The sequence below is a fragment of the Triplophysa dalaica genome, chromosome 6 (assembly GCF_015846415.1).
Source record: "Triplophysa dalaica isolate WHDGS20190420 chromosome 6, ASM1584641v1, whole genome shotgun sequence".
NCBI classification, from domain to species: Eukaryota; Metazoa; Chordata; class Actinopteri; order Cypriniformes; family Nemacheilidae; genus Triplophysa; species Triplophysa dalaica.
In genome coordinates, this window is record NC_079547.1 from 11,338,899 (window position 1) to 11,360,172 (window position 21,274).

Sequence of the window (21,274 nt, forward strand, 5' to 3'; positions counted from 1 at the left end):
TGCAGTTTAACCTGAGTTTCTAAATTTATTGAATATAGGTCCAATAATTATATTCATAAAAGCGGAAGTAAATATGTCATGGAAACATACCAGAACTGTATTAATATTATTCAAGTGAGTTAGTTCCTTGTTCTTAGAAATTCTTAGAAATACCTCTATTAATATTTTTTGCAAAAGGCAGCACGATGTTCTGAACATTCTGGTAGCTTGGTCAGCACTTAAACTCAAGTTAGATTAGACATAATTTGTGAACAATGATCATTGAAATACATTTCACATAATATGTGGGACACAGGAAAAACCTAAATTCTCACAGACCCGGAAGTAAAATGGCGGCTTCAAATCTCTTTGCCGTGTAAGACGTGGAAGTGCGACTTGAATAGTATTGCATCCGTAGTTTTTTAGCACAATTGTTAAAAATGGCTGGAAAAACTGTTTAGGGCCGTTTAATGAAACAATCCCCGCCGGCCGTACATAAAACGTTTACCTGTGGATTATCTCCATTATTTCCTGAGGACATACAATAAACTGTTACAGGGTATTTGTGGTGTGGCTTGTCTTATATCCAGTAAGAGTGGTGACAATTATCAAGTGCTAAATAAATGGAGGTTTACAAACAATATAAGTTTGGGTTACAAAACTGAAACATTAAATATTCAAAGCCTTTTTGGGGAATCAAAAAAGGATTGTTTCATTAAACGGGGATTGTTTCATTAAACGTGAATCAGTGTTTTAAAACTAAAAAGGTGAACTAAACTTGCACTGCATAACTATTTGTTACAGTAAATCATACAGTGCACAAAGTGTGCACACATTCAAGTGTATTTTACTATGTGAAGTTCTGGTAAACAACAAAAATGGAATAGTGGGCGTTGTGCCAGCCAAAGTTTTTCGATCAAAATGTGATTTGTCAGTTTTGTTATCTGTACAAAATTATTTCAAAACCTGTCTTGGCTAGTTACAATTGGACAACTGAACTCTAATTTCATCACTTCAAATAATGTTCATATGTTAAGGAGCTTCCGTTCATATAATTTTAATTGTATTTGTGGTTACATCCATGGTTACGGTGAAGAGGAAATAGGTTTGACTTCTTTTTATCTCTCACATTGATACTGTGTCCTAGGAAAGTTGATCATACGACTTTCCTTTTTACATAATTCGTCAACATTCATGTGAAACAGCACTGAGGTTGAGAAAATGGTTTAGAAATTTGATGTCCAGTCATTGTCATACTCTGCTCTTGTGGCAGTGTTTAAGGGCATCGGCCAAAGCCTCTAACACCTTGTCCACATTGGTCTTGCTGCTGTTACATCCCATCAGTCCCACACGCAAAACCTGTGAAACAACATGAGAAAATGAAAGAATCACCAACCCATTAGTTTCAGTAACATGCCATGCTCTTCAGGCACACGGTCATTTCTTACCACGCCAGCTGATGGCCCCAGACCCCCAGAGATTTCAATGTTATAGGTCTTCATAATGTACCCTGTGATTTCACGCCAGTCATATCCTGGTGGAGCTACTATTGTGGTCACTGTAGGAAGTCTTAGTTTCTAATGGACATAACAGGTTTTCAGGGCGGGCAATAATAGTGACAGTCACGTGATTTGCTATTTATAGGAATGTTTGTGATCTTTCTATTGTTCTAACCTTGTCCTGCACAAACAGTTTCAGGCCCATCTCCTTTAGCCCTTTGTGGAAGTATTCTGCAACTTCTTTGTGTTGTTTCCATAAGTTATCAAGACCCTTTAAAACAGAAGATATGACAAAACAATAACGGCATCTCTTTCTGCTTTTATTTGAGGTAATTTGTTATTGGTTTTGGTCTGTACTGACCTTGTGATACAATATAAGCTGTATTGATTTATGGTTTGGAAGATATTTAAAAACATTGTACATATGTAATATGTATAAAATGTATGTTATATGTTATTAATATGTAAATGCTCTTACAGTTTCTGCAAGAATTGCCAGACTTTCCCGTAGACTATAAAAAGCAGAGACAGGCCCAGTGTGATGATAGCTGCAGAAACAATCGTGTTTTTTACCTTAATATGAATTTAAATGAATTATTCATATTACTATTAAGTCTTTGATGTTTGATTTTCATTTCACATCTGCAGTTGGTAAATGTGATAAAAGGTCCTTACGCACGTACAGTCTTGTCATCACAACCCCAATAATTTGCCAGCCAGTTCATGTCCAAAAAGAACGAAATGGGCTTTGTTTTCCTGTTAGATAATTTCTTGCTGTTTTGCAAAATAAAAGTAAAATCTATACAACTGAGATACCACATAGCTAGTTAAATAAAATCTGGCATTACTGATGTTTTTAGCTGTTTTGTCTTACCAGGCTCTCTCACTAAAAGATATTGGCGCTGTTCCTGGGGGGGCATTAAGGACCTTCTGAGAGCCGGTATACATAATGTCAATACCTTAAGATATATTTGTAGATTAAAATCACAGATTCCATGCCACTGATAGTTTCACAGAGCACATAATGTGCTAATACCTTGTTTATCCATGTAGATTGGAGCACCTCCCAATGAAGCTACAGAGTCAACCAGAAACAAACAGTTGTTCCTGAGTGAAAGATAAGGTTAAAAAACAATTTACAATTTGTTTGCATTGTACATTTTTAATATTTTATAAATATTAAGAATGGTCAAAAGGCTTTATGGATGTTAAGGATGTTAGGTGGTAACACCAGTAAAACACAGACAATACAGTACATTCAAAATGTTTTTTTCTTAATCTGGCATCCATTGAAATCAATGCTCAAAGCGATTTCTCACTTGTGGCAAATGTCACCTATGCCATCTATTGGGTGGACCACTCCCGTGGATGATTCCCCATGGGTGAGAAAAAACACCATAGGTCTATATTTGTCTATCGCCTATAAAAACAGCATATACCCTTTTACACGTTGAGCATATAATTGGTAAATGGAATATGTACTGTGTGATGCTGTCATGATAACAGTACCTTCTCAATTTCCTCATTTTTAAAGTAGCCACCAGCAGAGGTGACAATTGTGTTCACCTTGGCACCTGTTCAGGAGTATATAAGATTTTAATTGATGTTCAGAATCACCTTTATAACTATAGTTTCAGGCTTTATTCTTGTTATAAAAGCAGAATCAGTACCTATCCTCTCAGCTATTTCCGCAGCCCTTTCCCCCCATATGCCATTGACCGCAATGAGCACACTGTCTCCAGGCTCAAGTGAGTTAAAGATGGCACACTCCATAGCAGCATGACCTGGTCCACTCACAGCCAGAGTTACTCTGTTTCGAGTCTGAAATGCATACTGAATGCCACTCTTGATATGATTCATTATCTGAAATAAAAAAAGACAACTGAAAACTAGATAAGTAGTTTACTCTGATGTGGGTTTTGTAAGTAAAAATGTACAGTCATTTGGTCAAAATAATCCCAGACAGGGTGATCAGGACTCTGATGTGAACCATAGGAATTTGTATCTGATAAAGGGTTTTTATGATAGTAACCAGGGCTTGTATTTGTAAAGCTTCTTGGACTCCTCATAGAAAGCTTCTAATTTCCTGTTCCAAGGTTACCGCAGGATGCAGTTCATGCCCAGACCTGATGGCAGAGCTGAGAATGGAAAGCGGTGACCTGACAAGTGCTAAGAGGATAGAGCTGGATAAAGGACGCGACAACTTTGTTTTTCCTACAACATTTCAAATGCTATTAGATTGTTAATGATAATCTTTAATCCTTAATTTTTATATTTTTACTAAGCCTTGTTGTGCAAGCACTGTTGAGCTTGTGCAGAGGCAGCAGCTTTTGCCAGAGGGGAACTGGAATCCCCTGGTTGGGCCTGGGTTCCCCTGAGGTTTTTTTTCTCGATGGGAGTTTTGGGTTCCTCACCACCGTTTGCATATTGTTTTGCACTATCTGCCTGGCCGGGGGGGCTGCTTTAGAATTCATACTTGTATTAAATGTGTCTCATGTACAGCTGCTTTGTAACAATGAAAATTGTAAAAAGCGCTATATAAATAAAGTTGAGTTGAGTTGAGAATTTAACTTAAGTGCTTCTACATAGGTGTCTTCGTCATGTCACAGATTCGTTTATCATTCCTTAGCACCACCTTGTGGCTGTTTGGTGTAACTAAAAGTACATTGATAACTGTGAGCTAATTTCTTAGTGGCAGTCATTTGACTCTTGGGTTAGAGGTTAACTAGGAAGTAACCACAGCCTTACGGATTCTATTCATGTGGTTGGGAGAGATGCTCTCTGCCTCCTTTACGTTTGTGCCTTGGAAAGGCCTTGCGTGTAAGGTATTACCTTTTTTCAGTGTTCGTATGAATGCACATATATATTTGTAATTCATAAATTGAGTTTAAAATAATTATTCTGGAATAAATAATTATTAAAAGACATGTGAACTTATTCATGTCTATTTGTGAACATACTATAACGAGACATTTGTAATATCTGTATGTTTCAGTTTTACAAAAAAGAGAAGGGAGAGTAAAGAACATAACATTAAAGCTCTCAACCTTACTACCTGCGTCTGACCTTTTCTTACTACTGTTAGCTATCTGTTGGTTTTGTGTAGATGCAACACGCATCTGGGACAGAATAGTCTTAGTTTATGAGCAATTCAGGACCAATCTGAGAGCGACTTTGAGCAAGGTAAAGACAAAAACTATTATCTTAGTGAGGAGACGTGGCTTATTTATAATATATGTTATGGTTCTGCCCCATCTTGTCTTGCTTTTCTTGATCTAGTGGCAGAATCATGACAGAACATCTTGTTTTATGTGGAGAGAGACTTTTTTGGCACTTACGCTTTGCCATACTCTCCATCCGGTCCCGTCTTTGTTCCTGCCCTCTTGTTTCCTCATTAGTGCTCAATATGAATTCATGCCCCACACCTGTTCCCCTCTTGAATTACTTGGCTTGACAGAGCCAACATATTGTTCTTTGTTCTAAGCTTATTAATATTATTATTATGTTGGCTTGACAGAGCCAAAATACTGTTCTTTGTTCTAAGCTTATTATGTTGGCTTGACAGAGCCAACATACTGTTCTTTGATCTAAGCTAATTATTATTATTAATATTATTATTATGTTGGCTTGACAGAGCCAAAATACTGTTCTTTGTTCTAAGCTTATTATGTTGGCTTGACAGAGCCAACATACTGTTCTTTGATCTAAGCTTATTATTATTATTAATATTATTATTATGTTGGCTTGACAGAGCCAACATACTGTTCTTTGTTCTAAGCTTATTATGTTGTCTTGACAGAGCCAACATACTGTTCTTTGATCTAAGATTATTATTATTATTGTCGTCCCCAAAATTTCTGACTGCTACTCCTCCTAAAGCTTTCAAGCTACATCCACCAAACTTTCCACAAACCTTCAACCTGGTCTGACTTGAGTTGGTACTTCTTTTTAAACTGATCGAGGTTCTAGTTTTCGAAAATTGGACTCTCAAAACCACCAAATTTCCCGTTGACTTAACATTGGGACAAATTTTGACGGCTCATATCTCAAAGTAAGGATTTCGTAGAAACTTGCGAAATATGTGGTATGTATGTAAATATGTGGTTCATATGTGGTAACTACCACATATGAAGAGTCTGGCTGGCTCACAATTGGCTGTCAGTTGCACCCCTGGGGTGTAAGAGCCCCCCCAAATTCCCCCTATACTTATAATGAAAGAGGAAATATGCCCATATAAGGCGTTATAACTGTCCCGTGTTAAATATCTTTGCAGTACAACCACTTAGAGACATGGGGGTGGGCTCATTTTACCCAGGCAACCAATCAGTATCCCAGAAACATTATTAAGTTACGAAGCCACGCCCATAGCAACCATTTATAGCAACCGCTCCTATAGACTACCATTATAAAAAGTCCGGATGGATATCTTTGCAGCACAGTGTCGTAGAGACAATAGTATCCCTGAAACTTCAGTAGAGTAGGCGGGGCGAGACCGTTGTTCGTGTCCGGTGAGTAATTGTGAATTAGCGCCAGCTGTGCGCACACCGGGCTCGAATCACGTAGGAGATGGGGAGCATATAAAAGGAACGAGCGACCGGACCATCGAGGAGCGAGGTCCGGGCCCGAAGTGTTTGTATATGTATTTATGTTCTAGTGTTTTGTATTTATGTTTTGTTCGCCGGCGGTCGGACGTGAGGGGCCGCGGGCTGTTATTATTTATATTAAATGTTTAAATGTTTGCCGGTTCCCGCCTCCTTCCTTCCCTTTTATGGAGATGTATAACATTCTTTAAGCTACGAAGCCACGCCCATAGCAACAAAACATGTTAACTTAGCAACCATATAACAAGACTTCTACATCAGAACATCGTAGAGGTGTCATTTCACTTTATTTATTATGACTGAACTTGTATACTTAAATGTTCTGATTTCTTTGTATGAATTCAATATTTGGTTTGATGGCTACATCTGGTGGAAATTTTGTGTCAATAGCCAACTTAGAAATCCCCTTACTGATAAAAATGCTGATGTGTCAAATACTTATTTTCCCCACTGTATATCTCTGCATCAGAACATCATAGAGACACAGGGGTTGGTTTGTTTCACTCACAGCTTAGAGTATCATCAAATGGCAGGTGTTAAGCCTCGCCTATAGTAACTAAACAGCAACCGTTTAGCAATACCTACTATACCTACTGTATATCTCTGCATCAGAACATAGTAAAGACATGCAGTTGGCTCGATTCACTCATAGCTTAGAGTATCATCATCTGTAAAATGCTAAGCCGCGCCCATAGCAATCAAACAGGTTGTTCTAGCAACCATTTAGCAATACCTATATCTCTGCATCAGAACATTGTAGAGACACGGGGGTTGGTTCATTTTACTCATGGCTTGGAGTATCATCCTAGCAACATGCTAATTATGCAAGCGAACATGCTAATCATGCTAACAACATACTTAGCCCGGTTTTTACACACTGGGGTCACATTCTTTTTTCCATCATGTTGGAAAAAGTTGAACAATAAAACCTTTCAAACAATTTCAAACTATTCAGGACAGGCTTTGTCAAGCCAACATAAAGTTTGTACTCAAACTTTAAAATCTAGGTTTTTATCTTTAGTCTTGTGTTAACTTACTCGCTGTCTGCTCCTGGGTCCTCTGTCCTTATTTCAACTCACGTTCATGACATATGTATTGTGACGTGCGTCCCAAGCTCCAACCAGTGTTGCCCTGGAAATGGACGAGGAACAGCTGCCGTCACTCACGGGTCGATCGGTCACTGCTGCAGACGATCAGCGGGCGGTCTCATAAGCCGCCTGAGCGTCAGAAGAAGGTGAGAAGCCTTTTGACGGAAGACATGCTAACGCTCTCTCTCTTCCCCAGACAGCAGTGTGTGACCAAACACCCCCATGACGAGAATCCCACAGACTCAGGGGCAGACACAGACATCACACCTCCCACCACTGAGAGAAGGAATCACTGCAAACATTAGCTCACCTCCTATATTTAATAAAACCCACCCTCTGGAATCCTTGTTTTGTATTCTTCCACCCCGCTACTGGTAGAGAATGCGGGGCATAGGATACCGACAAACGCACCAGATACCACGATCCAAAAGGGGGTTGTTTATTTATTTTTTGGGGGGGGTTTGGTTGTTTTTCTCTCACTGGTTGGTCTTTTAGGCCGACGCTCGCTTACCCATGGATGAACTCCTCCAAAGACTGACGGAGGTCTGGATGCGCAGTGGTGGCCAACTCCTACACCGAGCTGAAGAAGGAGATCCTAGCCGGTTTGGGCCTCTATGCGGCCCAACTCTTCCACACTTGGGAATACCAGCCCGATCACCCAGCCCGGACCCAGAACCCCCCAGCTTGCCCACCTTGCTCAACATTGGCTATTCAAAGGGAACCCCCCCGGCTGCCACCATAGCAGAACGCGTTGGAGCGAGTTTTCCAGGAGGATGGTCCTGGAGCAACGTGCGTCGAAGGGCACCTATCCTGGGGTGAGTCTCAGACTTTCTTCCCGATCACCTGCGTGCACAGGGATACCAGACACATACCCGCCCGAGTGGTGACGACATCGACAGGCATCGGTTCCTGGCCAGTGGAGGTCGGAGTGGTCGAGGACCACTAGCCGGTACTATTGGGAAGGAACTGACCCGGGTTCTACCGGCTCCTGACCGCCGCCGTGCAGTCTGCCAGCCGGAAGAGGGGTCGCCGCAACCGGAGGACCGATCAGGGAAACGGACATCACCCCTCCCTGATGACGACGGACAGAGGGAGAGAAGGTGAGACCCCTGGTAACCCTTTCTCAGATGTGTTTCAACAGGTAACGGGGAACTCGTTTGCCAGGTAACAGCGTGAGGACGACCGCCTGAAACACTGCTGGTACCAAGTAAGGACGGTCGATGGGAAGAAGACGCACCCTGGTCCTCACCCTCTCCCGCACTTCAAGGTCAGAAATGACCTGCTGTACTGTGTCGCCCAGCCGAGGTAAAACCATTATTGGTGGTACCCCGGTCGAAGACAGAGACTGTGCTGGAGCTCGCCCATTCCCATCCAATGACCGGTCACCTGGGCATCAACAACACCATCCAGCGCATCAGCAACCGCTTCCATTGGCCAGGGTTGGATGCAGAGGTCCGGCGCTTCTGTCAAGCCTGCCCTACCTGCCAAAAGACGTCTCCAAGGACCCCTCCCCCAGCCAGAGGTCGATCGGTCACAGCTGCAGACGATCAGCGGGCGAGCTCATAAGCCACCTGAGCGTCAGAGGAAGGTGAGAAGCCTTTTGACGGAAGACATGATGACACTCTCTCTCTTCCCCAGACAGCAGTGTGTGACCGAACACCCCCACGACGAGCATCCCATGGACGGACACGGACACCACACCTCGCACCACTGGGAGAATGAATCACCGCACTCACGAGCTCACCCTCCGCGGACTTCTTATCATATGAATCCATGTTGTTTATTCTTCCACCCCGCAACAGTATACACTCACCTAAAGGATTATTAGGAACACCTGTTCAATTTCTCATTAACGCAATTATGGTGGTGGTGTAATGATGTGGGGGATGTTTTCTTGGCACACTTTAGACGCAAATTGGGCATCGTTTAAATGCCATGGCCTACCTGAGCATTGTTTCTGACCATGTCCATCCCTTTATGACCACCATGTACCCATCATTTGATGGATACTTCCAGCAGGATAATGCACCATGTCACAAAGCTCGAATCATTTCAAATTGGTATCTTGAACATGACAATGAGTTCACTGTACTAAAATGGCCCCAACAGTCACCAGAACCCTAACCCAATAGAACATATTTGGGAAGTGGTGGAACAGGAGCTTCGTGCATCCCACAAATCTCCATCAACTGCAAGATGCTATCCTATCAATATGGGCCAACATTTCTAAAGAATGCTTTCAGCACCTTGTTGAATCAATGCCATGTAGAATCAAGGCAGTTCTGAAGGCGAAAGTGGGTCAAACACAGTATTAGTATGGGTTTCCTAATAATCCTTTAGGTGAGTGTATATACTGCATATACTGTATATATATATATATATTCGCTCAATACGACTAGGTGTTATAATCCCACAATTTCAGCACAGTTCAATTGCCCAATAGGACATTTCCCATGCCTTATGCATGACAGAGGGAGTTTCTCCTAAACACAGAGGATGCCTACCTGACAAACCCATTAAAAACTCGGACCTATGCATATTATATAAACAGTTTTTGTATATATATTCTTTATTTTTATTTACCATGCTGTTAATGTCATCCTAAACTAATTTGTTAGGAAATGAACAGCAACACAAAAAGGTTCTGAAAGCACAGTAATTCTTCCTTTGATCACTTTACTTACAGGAGTTGGGACAAATCCAAATCATCTCTTCTGCATACTTGCATTTTGTCCAGTTGCCTGTTATGTTAATCTAGTGATTATCATTTGTGGCGCTATGGCATTTCTGTGCTGTGTCGAGATATTAGCGTGTCTCTATTAAGATCGGTCATAAACATGATCTCTGCACAATCTAATGTGTTGTGTCTTATCACTTATAACTGTCATGCATTGGCGCAACACATTTCTTCTAACTCTTTGCATTTTGTCCATTTTCTCTGAAACTCTTAAGCCTCTTAAAAGTCATCCTCTCTACAACTTTAGATCTTAAGAGCTCTTTTAAGGGTTAAGATGCTTTATGTATTACATTTTTCTTTACTTTGATCTTTTCTGTAATTTTCAGGGCAACTGTCCATTTTTCTAAGATTTTCCTTAGAGTTTTGTCATTAGGAGTCACTCTATGCACTAAGATTTTTAATGAATACAGGCACAGATAACTGTATCCTGCGTACACGAGTACTACCAAAGAAATGGAAATTAAATATTGGTATTTGGTATTGATGGTTTGAGTATTACAAATAGTAGAAATTATATAAAATAATATGATATACTCCAGATGTGTAAAAGTTTAATGGGTTTAAGGTTAGATAAGTTGGAATAACAGGATTTCATCTTATTTACGTAGCTAAAGGTACCACAGCTTTTTAAAGCAGGGCATTAGTAGGGTACTATGCTTTTTCCTTTTGTACACTTTATATGCATTTATGATATAAGCACATATTACTGCTATCTTGCAAACTACAATAATTTTACTAAATGATTGCATTTTTTTCCAAACAATACATTCTAATATATTCAAACCCACCTATCTAACCATTAAAACCTAATTTACTACATTGTTTCATCTACTCTTAAATTATCAATTAAGTACCTCAATGGTTTCTGGATGAAGATGGCCTAATATAGGCTGCGCTCCAGCTGCTGAGATCCGAGCAGGTACATTGGATGGTCCTGGTCCGAGCATGAGACGTTGGGTGATAGGGAAGGGTTGTAACAGACATGCTGGTGGATGAATGGATTGAGTGGACATAATGCTGCCAGTACACTGAGAGACTGAAGCAATGGTTAACTCATATAAACTGTGGGAAAACCTTTCACCTGTTGGTCAATCATCAATCTCTGAATCTTGATACAACTAGCTTAAGTCTAGAGTCTAGAGAGCTCCTGTTTATTAAAAAAGACTTATATTAAAAAAAGTGCCTTGTTGACTTTTTCAGAGAAAAATGTTTTTGCAGGGATATAGTTTTATTTCAAGTCTCCTATTAATATAGATTAGGACAGCTCAAGACAAAGAGTTTTTTATATTTATGAAATGTTGTTAAAGTCCAACTGCATTCGATAATTTTATCACATAAAACACATATTTAAGCATTAAAATGTTTGCATGTTAAGCATCTGTGACCCAAAAGCTGAATAAACAAGCTTTCTATTGATTTATGGTTGTTAGGATAGGACAATATCTGGCAAAGATACAATTGTTTAAAACTATGGAATCTGAGGGTGCAAAAAATCTAAATGTTGAGAAAATTGCCTTTGGAGTTGTTAATTGAAGAAGATATTTTTGGCTAAAATATAGAAGAATAATGTATACAATTGCTTACAATTATAAAGTCATTTTAAGAGTTTCTTATCTGGGGGGCCGAATGCTAGTTGACACAGAGGACCCTATGTAGGCTGGGGGAGGAAAATACATCTGTTTTACATTATATTGGGGGCTCAGAGGACGTGTGTGTATGTGCGTGTTAAGCACACTATATAAGGGCTTCTCCAAAAACGGAGAAGAGAGTGACATTGCAATCCTACTCCATTAATAAAGTGTTTTTGTATCAAAACTCGAGACTCAAGAATAATTCTTCAGAACACTCAAAGAAAATTCACAACATAATCAGGATGGTCACAGGTCATCCACTAACAAAAATAAACTTTTTTTGGCTTACAGTATAGGAAATTAAAAAAATATCTTCATGGAACATGATCTTTACTTATTTGTGACATAAAAAAAATTAAAAATGTATTTTTGGCTTTTACAAAAAAAATTCCGGTGCTAATAAAGACTGGTTTTGTGATCCAGTTTCACGTATGCAAAAGTTTTTTCCTTCATGCCTTAAAATGAATTGAATATAACTCTACCCCAGTGATACATTTAGTTTAAGGGGATTAATCAATATGCTAATATGTCCCTGCCCTGATCTTGTACCATTGATTATAGGTGAAAAAATCATGCACTAAAAATACGACAAATGCTTTACAATTTTGAAGAGAGATCTCACATGGGTATTTGACGCTGATAAAAACGTAATTTGTCCATGGTAAGGTTGATATTTTAACGGAATTGACCATATATCATATGAATACAGTATATATTCAATGATTTTGTATTTTCTCTCAGAGTTGGCTGGTCTTTGTTGTGAAATTATAAAAGAACCAGTTCCTGCATAGACGGAGTGTTTCTACATGAAATAGGTAAGAAATTTGTTTTTAAAAGCAGATGCGAATCCGAGTGGAGAAGATATTCACTCTGCCTGGGTTCTTACTCAACTCAACTCAACTCAACTTTATTTATATAGCGCTTTTTACAATTTTCATTGTTACAAAGCAGCTGTACATGAGACACATTTAATACAAGTATGAATTCTAATGAATTCTTACAACAAGCAATGGCTGAATCGACACGGCTGATTGCTCTTGTATCACAGGCCTTTGCTTGCAAAACCTCATAACTCATTCTGTGGTAGAATGAACTGTCATCTCAACCAGGGCAGCAGCATTCATTACAACTTGGAAAAAAAAGTATCACACGTATCTGGCTAACCAATAACTGTCTATGTTTTTTGTCTATCAAAAAATGTCTCATGTAATTCATTCTAGTTCAGCTTTAATCCTCATAGATGCATAAATAAACTATCAGTTAACTATCAGTTCTGTTTAAAGTGTTGACAAAAAGTTGAATGCTCTCCTAGCTGTACAGTAAGTCGCTTTGGCTAAAAGTCCTGTAGTCATGCAGCTGCGATCCTCTGGAAGGTAAGTTTGCTTTAAGTTTTTAACTTTTAAATACACAGGAAAATGTTAACAGCTAAATTTTAATCACTACTTAGATACTGTTTATTAAGGTGTGCTAAATATGTTTTATATATAATCTGACGATTTCTACATTTAGTGTGACTGTCCCCTAATTCCCTTCCTCTGAACCATGTTTATCAGTTATTGTTGTCAAGTAGATACATTTTCCAGGAGAAGGACAACAAGTAGATTAAAATAATGGATACAGATCATAAGGTGCACCACATCCTTATTCAGCTTTGGTGTGAGGATCATGGTAAAAGCATATGTTTTGAGTAATTTTTTGACGTATGTACCATCTATTATGGCAACCGCAATTATGGCAACTGCAGACGTTAAGCTTGTACACCTTTAGGGTTCCGTAATAAAATTAATGTAACTAGCCAGTCAAACTGCAAATGACTGACTCATATGACTACCACTACTACAGTGACTACTAGCTGTAGCGGCTCACCAGAAGTCTTTTGACAAACAGCTCAAAGATGGCAGTGCTCAGGTTTATGCCAAACCTATAGTTTATTGAGGTGAATGACTTAGAACATGGCTCAACCATTCTGAATCAAGAACCAGAACTGACCGTTTCATAATCATACATTTGCAAAGGATATTAAAAACAGCACATGGACATATAAACAACATTAAAAACTTGATTTTCACAACAAGGGGACTTTAATACCTTTTTCATTAATTAATTCATTAATATTCCACAGTACATTTTATTTACATTTAGCAAAAGAATGTAAACTGTTTTAATATGCACCAAACTGGGTTAATTATTAGTTGCTTGCTTATCTTGACAGTGATGTTACCAAGTTTTATTTATACTTTCTGAAAGCACATATGATTAGAGATGTATGACTCTCATTCAAAATACTGTACCGTATGTTTTAGCATTATTTATTAATGCATTGCATATTTCTTAGCAGATCTTGAATGTTATAAAGACGATATAACTGGTCCTAAACCTTTTCATACATATTTATAAATGCAATATAAAGAAATAATGGCCTTTGGCTCTTCATTAACAATGAAAACATGTTTTAATACTACAATTATAAGATAAGATTTTGCACATGAATTGCTTAATGAATTAAATGATAAAGGATATAATGCAAAGATTGCACATTACAGGCATATCAATACTGTAACTCTACCTGATAGTGATAGCTAGAGATATATTAGTAGTAATATGCTTTGTTTGCTCACAGAAAGTCATGCGTCTTGTGTTGGATAAGCAAATGCTTCCCCAAAGGCTGGGAACTAAAAGAGCCATGACTGTAAACCACCCTCCCCCGGACTATAGTGCTCTTTACCTCCCCAAGAAGAGAAAGACCAATGTATGGAGTCAGCTAGAAAAAGAGAAACGTAAAAAAATCACTGTTATTTTTACTCACCAACGCCAACATCAGTGAGTACACACTGAGCCAAATAACTTTAGTTTTGTTTGACTTACTTGGTTTTTGTGATAAATGTGTTCTTCTGTAACCTGGGATATTAAATGGAACACATTTTAAAAAGCTTAAAAAAAACTGTTGATGTATGAGGTGGATAAAATCCTTCTTACTGTAAACTCTTTTTCTGGATCCCAAATTACGAAGTCTGCATCATGCCCCGGAATGAGGCTCCCTTTTTTGTTGTCAAGTAGACAGAGCTTGGCAGGCTCTTTGCACAAGAGTCTTACTGCGTCATTAAGTGAAAAACCTCTTTTAGCAGCTGATGTCCAGAACAAAGATAAACCTGTTGAAAACAGTGGGATAACTAGAAATTATAGTAATGCTGGACTTTGACTTTAAAATTTACTGATAACCCTGGAAAAGGTTTAACATGTTGTCCAGACCGGCAATTAGCAAAACAACAGGTCAGGATTCTTTGCCAAGCTCTTGGTCTTTGTGTTTAAAACAAATGTACAAGCAGTTTTTGTGGCACCACATCGCTCCTCTTATCTCAGTCATTTTATCCGACAAATGCATCTTGCTTAATTGTAAAAAAAAACATGAAGCACAGGTGCTCTGACCAAAACCGATCCGATCTTTTCTCTTTAAATGTCTTCAAGGTTAGTGCACTCTAGACTCCCAACTAGAGAGGTCATTAGCTTACTACTTTCTCCACTTAGTTTTGTTTACAAAGTATGTTCAGTAAAGTCATTGAAATTATATGAACTGATTCGCCCTATTTATAATTAAGCAGTCTGTGTGTATCTCTTGTTGTGACCTAGACCAATTTATGCAAACATATAATATAAACATGAACTGTTTCTCTATGTTAAGTTAGATCACAGTCGGGTCTGTGACTTGATCCCTGAGGTGTATGTTTCTTTAGAGTAAATCATTAATCTGATTAGTAAACAGTTAGTGGACCACAGTGTATCTCCTACGGGACTTTGGTCACGATAAGACACACATGCATTCTTACAATCAATAAGAGTACTAATGTATTGATATTCGAAACACAGCCTACCAAATTGCAGAGAAGAGATGCCTCCCCATGCCTTTGTGAAATCCCCACTGTCCAAACACTTTAGGTCAGGCGTGCAGGGTGAGTGATCGGACACAACCATGTCTATGTCACCAGATTTTAATGCGGACCACAAGAGCTCCTGACAAAACCATTCAAAAAATGTATTGACAGGTTATAAGTGACTAGCAATACAATAAGGAATCATAAAATAAGTTGTAGTGCAAATATTAGCCAAGCTGGACACCATACTTGAGTTGCTCAATTTTGCTGTCAACCTGGCTGAAATTCATTGGTTAAAATGCATTTTTGCTGATACCTGGTTGCCTGCATTGCGTATGGGGGGGCAGCACTTGAAATGTGTGGCCCCTACTGGGATGTTCTCAGCAGACAGATTGAGGTAGTGATGTGTGGTCTCTACAGTTAGGGGAGCTCCTGCCTGTCTAGCTGCCCTAATGAGCTCCAGAGGTTGTGCTGATGACAGATGCACAATGTGGCATCGTACTCTAATGGAGAATTAAAAACAGTGTTTCAGTTGACGTTTTACCTTTGTAATCTTATGATTGGCTAAAACACCACAGAAGCCTAATTAAAAATAAGTAGATGCCTCATGAGTTATGTGGGTTTAACTATATAACATTTGAGAGCATCTGGGTATTCATGTTTTTGGCTGTGAGATAATTTTAGTAACAGTTTTAGTAACATACTGATACTGAAGGCAGAGTTGAGTGACTGTGTGGATGGCCTCAAGTTCCATAATGTCAGGTCTGGACCTCAGAAATGTGGAGTATTTACATGGATCTGATTTTATAGATGAATAGATAAATCTTAATGATTAAGGTAGTGTGAAAGAGAGTTAATTGGCTTTTACCGAACAGGATCAGACCTCCTTTCTCGGGGACTAGATGTTGGACTTCTCGCTCTGCATGAAACTAAGATGATAATAATTTCAGTAGATATAATACGTAGACTACTGGGGCAACAGCATTATTAATTGATTTTCCATCAGCAACTGAAACACTTAATCTACTACATTCACATACTGTAATTCCAAACAATATATTTGGAGCCCTTTCTTTGCTCATATTTTGCATTAATGCCTATATACCTTTGTTTATACAGTACCTGAACCTGTCTGTTGTAGCAATAGTTCTTGAAATTATTAAATGGGAAAGCGTGTGATTGCTCACCAGGAGAACGCTGTCTGTGCCCTGGAGCTGCTTCATAGTTGCATGCAGATCTGCATCACTTACATGAGGAAATTCTTCTACTCCACTGTGAATCAGGAAGCACTTAAACCCAGCCACGCCAGCCTGGAGCATAGGCTTCAGCTCCATCTTAACAGGAGAAACAGGGAGATGGGTAGGCAATATTTATGGCTAGGCAATGTTTATGGCTAATTGATATTCTGAAGAGTATTTGTATATTTGATATACTATAGTAAAAAAAAGGAAAAACTAATTTTGATGTAAATTGTTCAACAAAAATAGGTTTGAAGATTTATAAAACAAAAGATATCACATACGACATCTATACAATAAACTAAGTGGAGTGGAAAGGTTTAAAATAAAGCGCATTTGGCGCTACATAAAGATATTAGAGGTTAAAGCGGCAAAGATCTATTACATAAATGTTCCTGAGAGCGTGTGTCATGAGCCTGTGTATGGAGATGGTGGTCTAGTGGGTTAAACCACTGAACTGGTAAATCAAAGGTTGCTGGTTCGATCCCAGCAGCCACCACCAGTGTGTCCTTGAGCAAGACACTTACTCCATGTTGCTCCAGGGGGATTGTATTGTGTATAATCTGATCATATTCTGTATACTATGGGGCTTTTTATTTACCCCGGTTATGAAGAAGTATTCATAGGAATGTTTGTAACATAGACGTGTTAGTAGATCAGAAATCACATTAACTTAGAGATGAGTATTAGAACGATAAGATTGTTTGAATGATATAATCAATACATTTATGCATGACTCTTGATTTTATAAACTATTTTAATCATTTTCAGCAATACAAAATCCAGGGATGGTGTGAAGGCCAGACCCAAATAAATTATAGCACAGCTCATTTTTGAAAAGCTAGACTCAAATAAATTATGGCACAACTTATTTTCCATTAGACATGAAACCTTGTTGCCTAAAAATAATGGTGGCAGACAAGGACAGTTAGGATAATAAAAAATAAGAGATAACGGTAATTACCTGATTGGTTTTGAGAGGCAACACCTTTGAAAAGTTTCACTATAACTAGAGGCTGGAAAACACCAAGTTTTCAGATGTTTTGGGGACTTGGAACATCTCACTTTGTTTGACTTGTACAAATAAAGTTGAAACTTTGACACCTGGACCTTCCTTGTCTGAGCAATTTTTTTGAGCTTGAAGATCAACATTTTCCACATCAATTGTCCCTGTAATAAGTGCACTGTAAGTCGCTTTGAATAAAAGCGTCTGCCAAATGACTACATTTCTGAGATTCTCTGGTGTGATGTGATTCTCTGTAGTGAAGAACCTTCAGACCATACGTGTCCCGATACGCACACCAAACCCATCTCCGAAGGGCGGCAGTCGAATGACCCATAGTGCACCCATGCAAGAGCATGACGAGGCTTCGGCTGGTCAAGCCCAGGACCAGGCTGGATCCCTGGCTGCCGCGAGCGGCTGTACTCCTGGTACCTGGATACGGAGCGCGTTACCAAGCCTCTTTTCGCCCCCATGCCCTTTTTTGTGAAGGTCCATCAGGAGCTCAACAAGACCAGGAACGCCCCCTTCACGTTAAACGAGCACCTCCGCCCTAACTTACCTCGACACCGGGGCAGCTAAGGGATATGTTGACATACCACAGGTCGGCTTGCCCCAGCTCATTTGGGAGCAGTTCAGGCAAGCACAGGTGGACCTGTTCGCCTCCCTGGACACCGTCCATTCCCTGCTTTGGTGCTCCTTGACCGAGGCCCCCATCCGATGTGCACAGCTGACGACAGGACAAGTGGAAGTACGCCTTCCCCCCCAGTGAGCCTCCTTGCACAGGTCCTGTGCAAGGTCAGGGAAGAGGAGAAACAAATTAGTTTCGCCCTACTGGTCCAACAAAACTTCTCAGATCTGACGCTAATGACGACGACTCCTCCCTGGCCGATTCCCCTAATAAAGGACCTATTTTCTCAGGGGAAGCTCATGGTTTAGCACCCAAGACCAAATCTCTGGACCTCCACGTCTGGCTCCTGGACGGGACAAGGAAATCCTTCCACCCTCAAGGTGTATGTCGCGGCATATCACACACTTGTTGCCAATGGCAGTGAGAGCTCACTCCATCCGAGATGTAGCCTCCTCCTGGGCACTGGCTCAGGGGGCCGCTCTGGCAGACATTTGCAGAGGTGCGAGTTCGGCTATAACCAACACTTTAGCAAGATTCTACAACCTTTGTGTAGAGCCGGTGTCTGCCGGTGTCTGCCCTCGCACTACCAACATGGAAAGACCGGGGGCAGGATGGGTGTATACCCTTTGAAGCACCTTCTCTCCTTCATCAGACAATCAGTGAGCTATATCAGCATCCCTACTTCCCCCACCGAGCGAAGTACAAGCATCCCATCCATCACTGAGCACTTTTTCTCTCACGAGGTGAAAACCTATATCTGAGCTAGTGCTCCACGCGTAGCGACTCCCCACTTGGTTCATCCCGTCTGACATTTCCTCACTCTTGGTTCCCCTGTTGGTGAAGCTGTGACATCCCCTTGGTGGATCCGACCGCTTTTGTGCACCCCTGGTTGGGTCAGCACTACTATTCCCATGAGATCTCCCCACTTGTGAGACCATTTGGTAATACACATATAACCTCCCTATGGCAGGATGTGGTCTCCATAGCGTTCGCTATATTCTTGAAAGGATAGAGAAACAAAACACAACAAGGTAAGGTTAGTTCTCAATGTCCTGTCGGGAGTCGTTGCTCCCCATTCTCTCTTTGCCTCCTGCTTTTATTCCCTTTTGTAATGCGATTCATGTGGCGACGACCGGCAGATGTGTATGGTGATTGTCTCCGTCCCCATGGCGACGCTGATTGAGAGATCAGTGACTCGCCACACTCTTTGTCAGAACATCGTAGAGACATGGGTGTTGCTTCGTTTCACTCGTGGCTCGAAGCATCATCTATTGGCATCTGCTAAGCCACGGCCAAAGCAACCAAACAGTTTTGTTTAGCAACTGTTTGGCCAGACCTATATTTCTTTATCAGAACATCGTAGAGACATGGGGGCTGGTTCGTTTCATTTGTGGTGTGAAACATGATAATCTATATATCTTTTAAAACTTAACAATTTCTGACTTAAATGTACTAATTGTAACTTGCAAGCTTGTGTAGTTTATTTGTTATTTATTTTCCTTGTTTTCAGACAATCTGCAGGGCTTTATACTTTGCAGGTGACTTCCGGATGTTAAGTTCGGGACAAAAAAGCGTGCATGCTAAGTAAAGTTTGTTTATGTTGTTGCTGGTGAAACCGTGTACAGTTTGTTGCATTACCTGGTTGCCAGGGATGACCCCTCCCCAGAATGCTGTGTCTACAAAACATTTTCCAGTAGCTGCATAAAGCTTTTCTTGAAAATTTTCAACAGTTGTAGTTGGTGGGATGCTGTTTCTAAGTAAAGTGGAATATAATAAATATGTCAGTTTTATATGAATCCAACCAAAATGGTTTCAGATTAAACTAAATGTTTCTTATAAGCACAGACAAGATATCAGCTATAAAATATATTAAGTTTACTTACAGAGGCATATCTACAATAGTGGTCACCCCCCCAGCAGCTGCTGCTTGTGTGGCGGTCCAGAAACCTTCCCAGCTGGTCCGACCAGGCTCATTAACATGAACATGACAGTCCACTAAACCTGGCATAACCAGACTGTTACCCATATCCAATACCTGTTAATACCAGATACTGTTCTGTCAGTGCATGAATGATAACATTTTGGAATATTAAAAAAAAGAAAAATCAGTAAAGGTTAACCTGAAAATATAACATGACTCAAAATATTGCATATCCCAAGGTATTACCAAAAAACAACTTTATTTCCATTCAAAAATCGTTAGTATCATATTCACAATAATTTGTAATAAGGACTAACACGTGACTGTAGCTTATTTCATATATATTTCATAAATATTCTGAATTTCATTTGAATATAGGGAAGATCAGAGCTACTGTAGAGGTTACACTCAGTCAGTGTCCATAAATTTACCTTCTTCATTAACATATATCTCAGTGAATCGTCTTTTGAACATTTCAACTGTTATTGCCCCAAAAGGCAATAATGTTTTTTTATATATAAATAATGACAGGGCATGTTGTCACACCATGTAAGGGTAAATTGTTACAATGAACCTGTAAATAAACCTTTTTAGAACAACATTTTTACATAACTTTTTTTATATTAAAGTTTTATTAATCGAAAGAACATTCCTTATGTCTGGTTTCTTCCCACATTATGCAGTACCTGTTGTCTCCAGCAGGAGGTCTATGTCTCATTTTCAAAGTTTCTCTCACCTCTCCAGCTGTGTTCATTGAAGCTGCTGAATCAGGAAGTATGCTATGAATCTTTCCTTCTTTAATAATGATAAATGCCGGTTGAATTTCCTTTCCATACAACACCCTCTGGCTCCGCAGAGCACTGACAACTGATCCAGGCTCCATTTCTGCACCTGCAGTATCTTATGCTGTCTATCCCAGCTTGCGTGTTTTACTGACTATATTAGCACATGTAAATCTGGGGTCAAGGTACATTCAACCACTGGCCTTTATGCAACCGTTTCATTAGGGAGATACACTATTTTCTACCTCTCTTGTTTCTTACATGTTAAACATACTAGACTGTAAATAAAGGGAATAAC

General features: G+C 39.7%; 1 protein-coding gene and 1 long non-coding RNA gene across 9 annotated transcripts in view; one reads left to right on the forward strand and one right to left on the reverse strand.

Annotated features, from left to right (window-relative positions):
- LOC130424464 (alanine--glyoxylate aminotransferase-like) lies at positions 1–21,212 on the reverse strand. 7 transcript variants are annotated; one of them, XM_056750138.1, is made up of 21 exons: positions 20,931–21,137; positions 20,157–20,308; positions 19,912–20,026; positions 16,592–16,738; positions 16,288–16,333; positions 16,109–16,202; positions 15,721–15,907; positions 15,405–15,543; positions 14,512–14,684; positions 14,401–14,433; positions 14,261–14,296; positions 3,149–3,341; positions 2,988–3,052; positions 2,798–2,898; positions 2,515–2,585; positions 2,353–2,437; positions 2,154–2,252; positions 1,957–2,026; positions 1,654–1,749; positions 1,428–1,556; positions 1–1,338 (listed from the first exon to the last, which is right to left on the reverse strand). In XM_056750138.1, exons 1-21 carry the CDS (start codon positions 21,075–21,077, stop codon positions 1,231–1,233), a joined length of 2,286 nt encoding a protein of 761 aa, XP_056606116.1. In that variant the 5' UTR covers positions 21,078–21,137; the 3' UTR covers positions 1–1,230. The 7 variants fall into 7 exon arrangements, with proteins under 7 accessions (XP_056606116.1, XP_056606115.1, XP_056606117.1 ...); XM_056750137.1 differs by having other exon boundaries at positions 16,273–16,333; XM_056750139.1 differs by lacking the exon at positions 20,931–21,137 and adding an exon at positions 20,881–20,903 and having other exon boundaries at positions 16,273–16,333.
- Positions 12,675–21,274, forward strand: part of LOC130424466 (uncharacterized) — a 23,350-nt gene continuing 14,750 nt past the window's right edge. For both annotated transcript variants that reach the window (XR_008906945.1, XR_008906946.1), the window contains exon 1: positions 12,675–12,908. This is a non-coding gene — a long non-coding RNA (uncharacterized LOC130424466). The remainder of the gene's footprint in view (positions 12,909–21,274) is intronic.

What these genes read in the sequence shown, in the direction of transcription:
- LOC130424464 (XM_056750137.1), bottom strand. Translation starts at nt 21,077, where the DNA reads ATGGAGCCTGGATCAGTTGTCAGTGCTCTGCGGAGCCAGAGGGTGTTG. An exon ending in ACTATTGTAGATATGCCTCT is followed by an intron (nt 20,027 to 20,156) that starts GTAAGTAAACTT and finishes CACTTTACTTAG; the next exon opens with AAACAGCATCCCACCAACTA. An exon ending in GATGACAAGACTGTACGTGC is followed by an intron (nt 2,027 to 2,153) that starts GTAAGGACCTTT and finishes TTGTTTCTGCAG; the next exon opens with CTATCATCACACTGGGCCTG.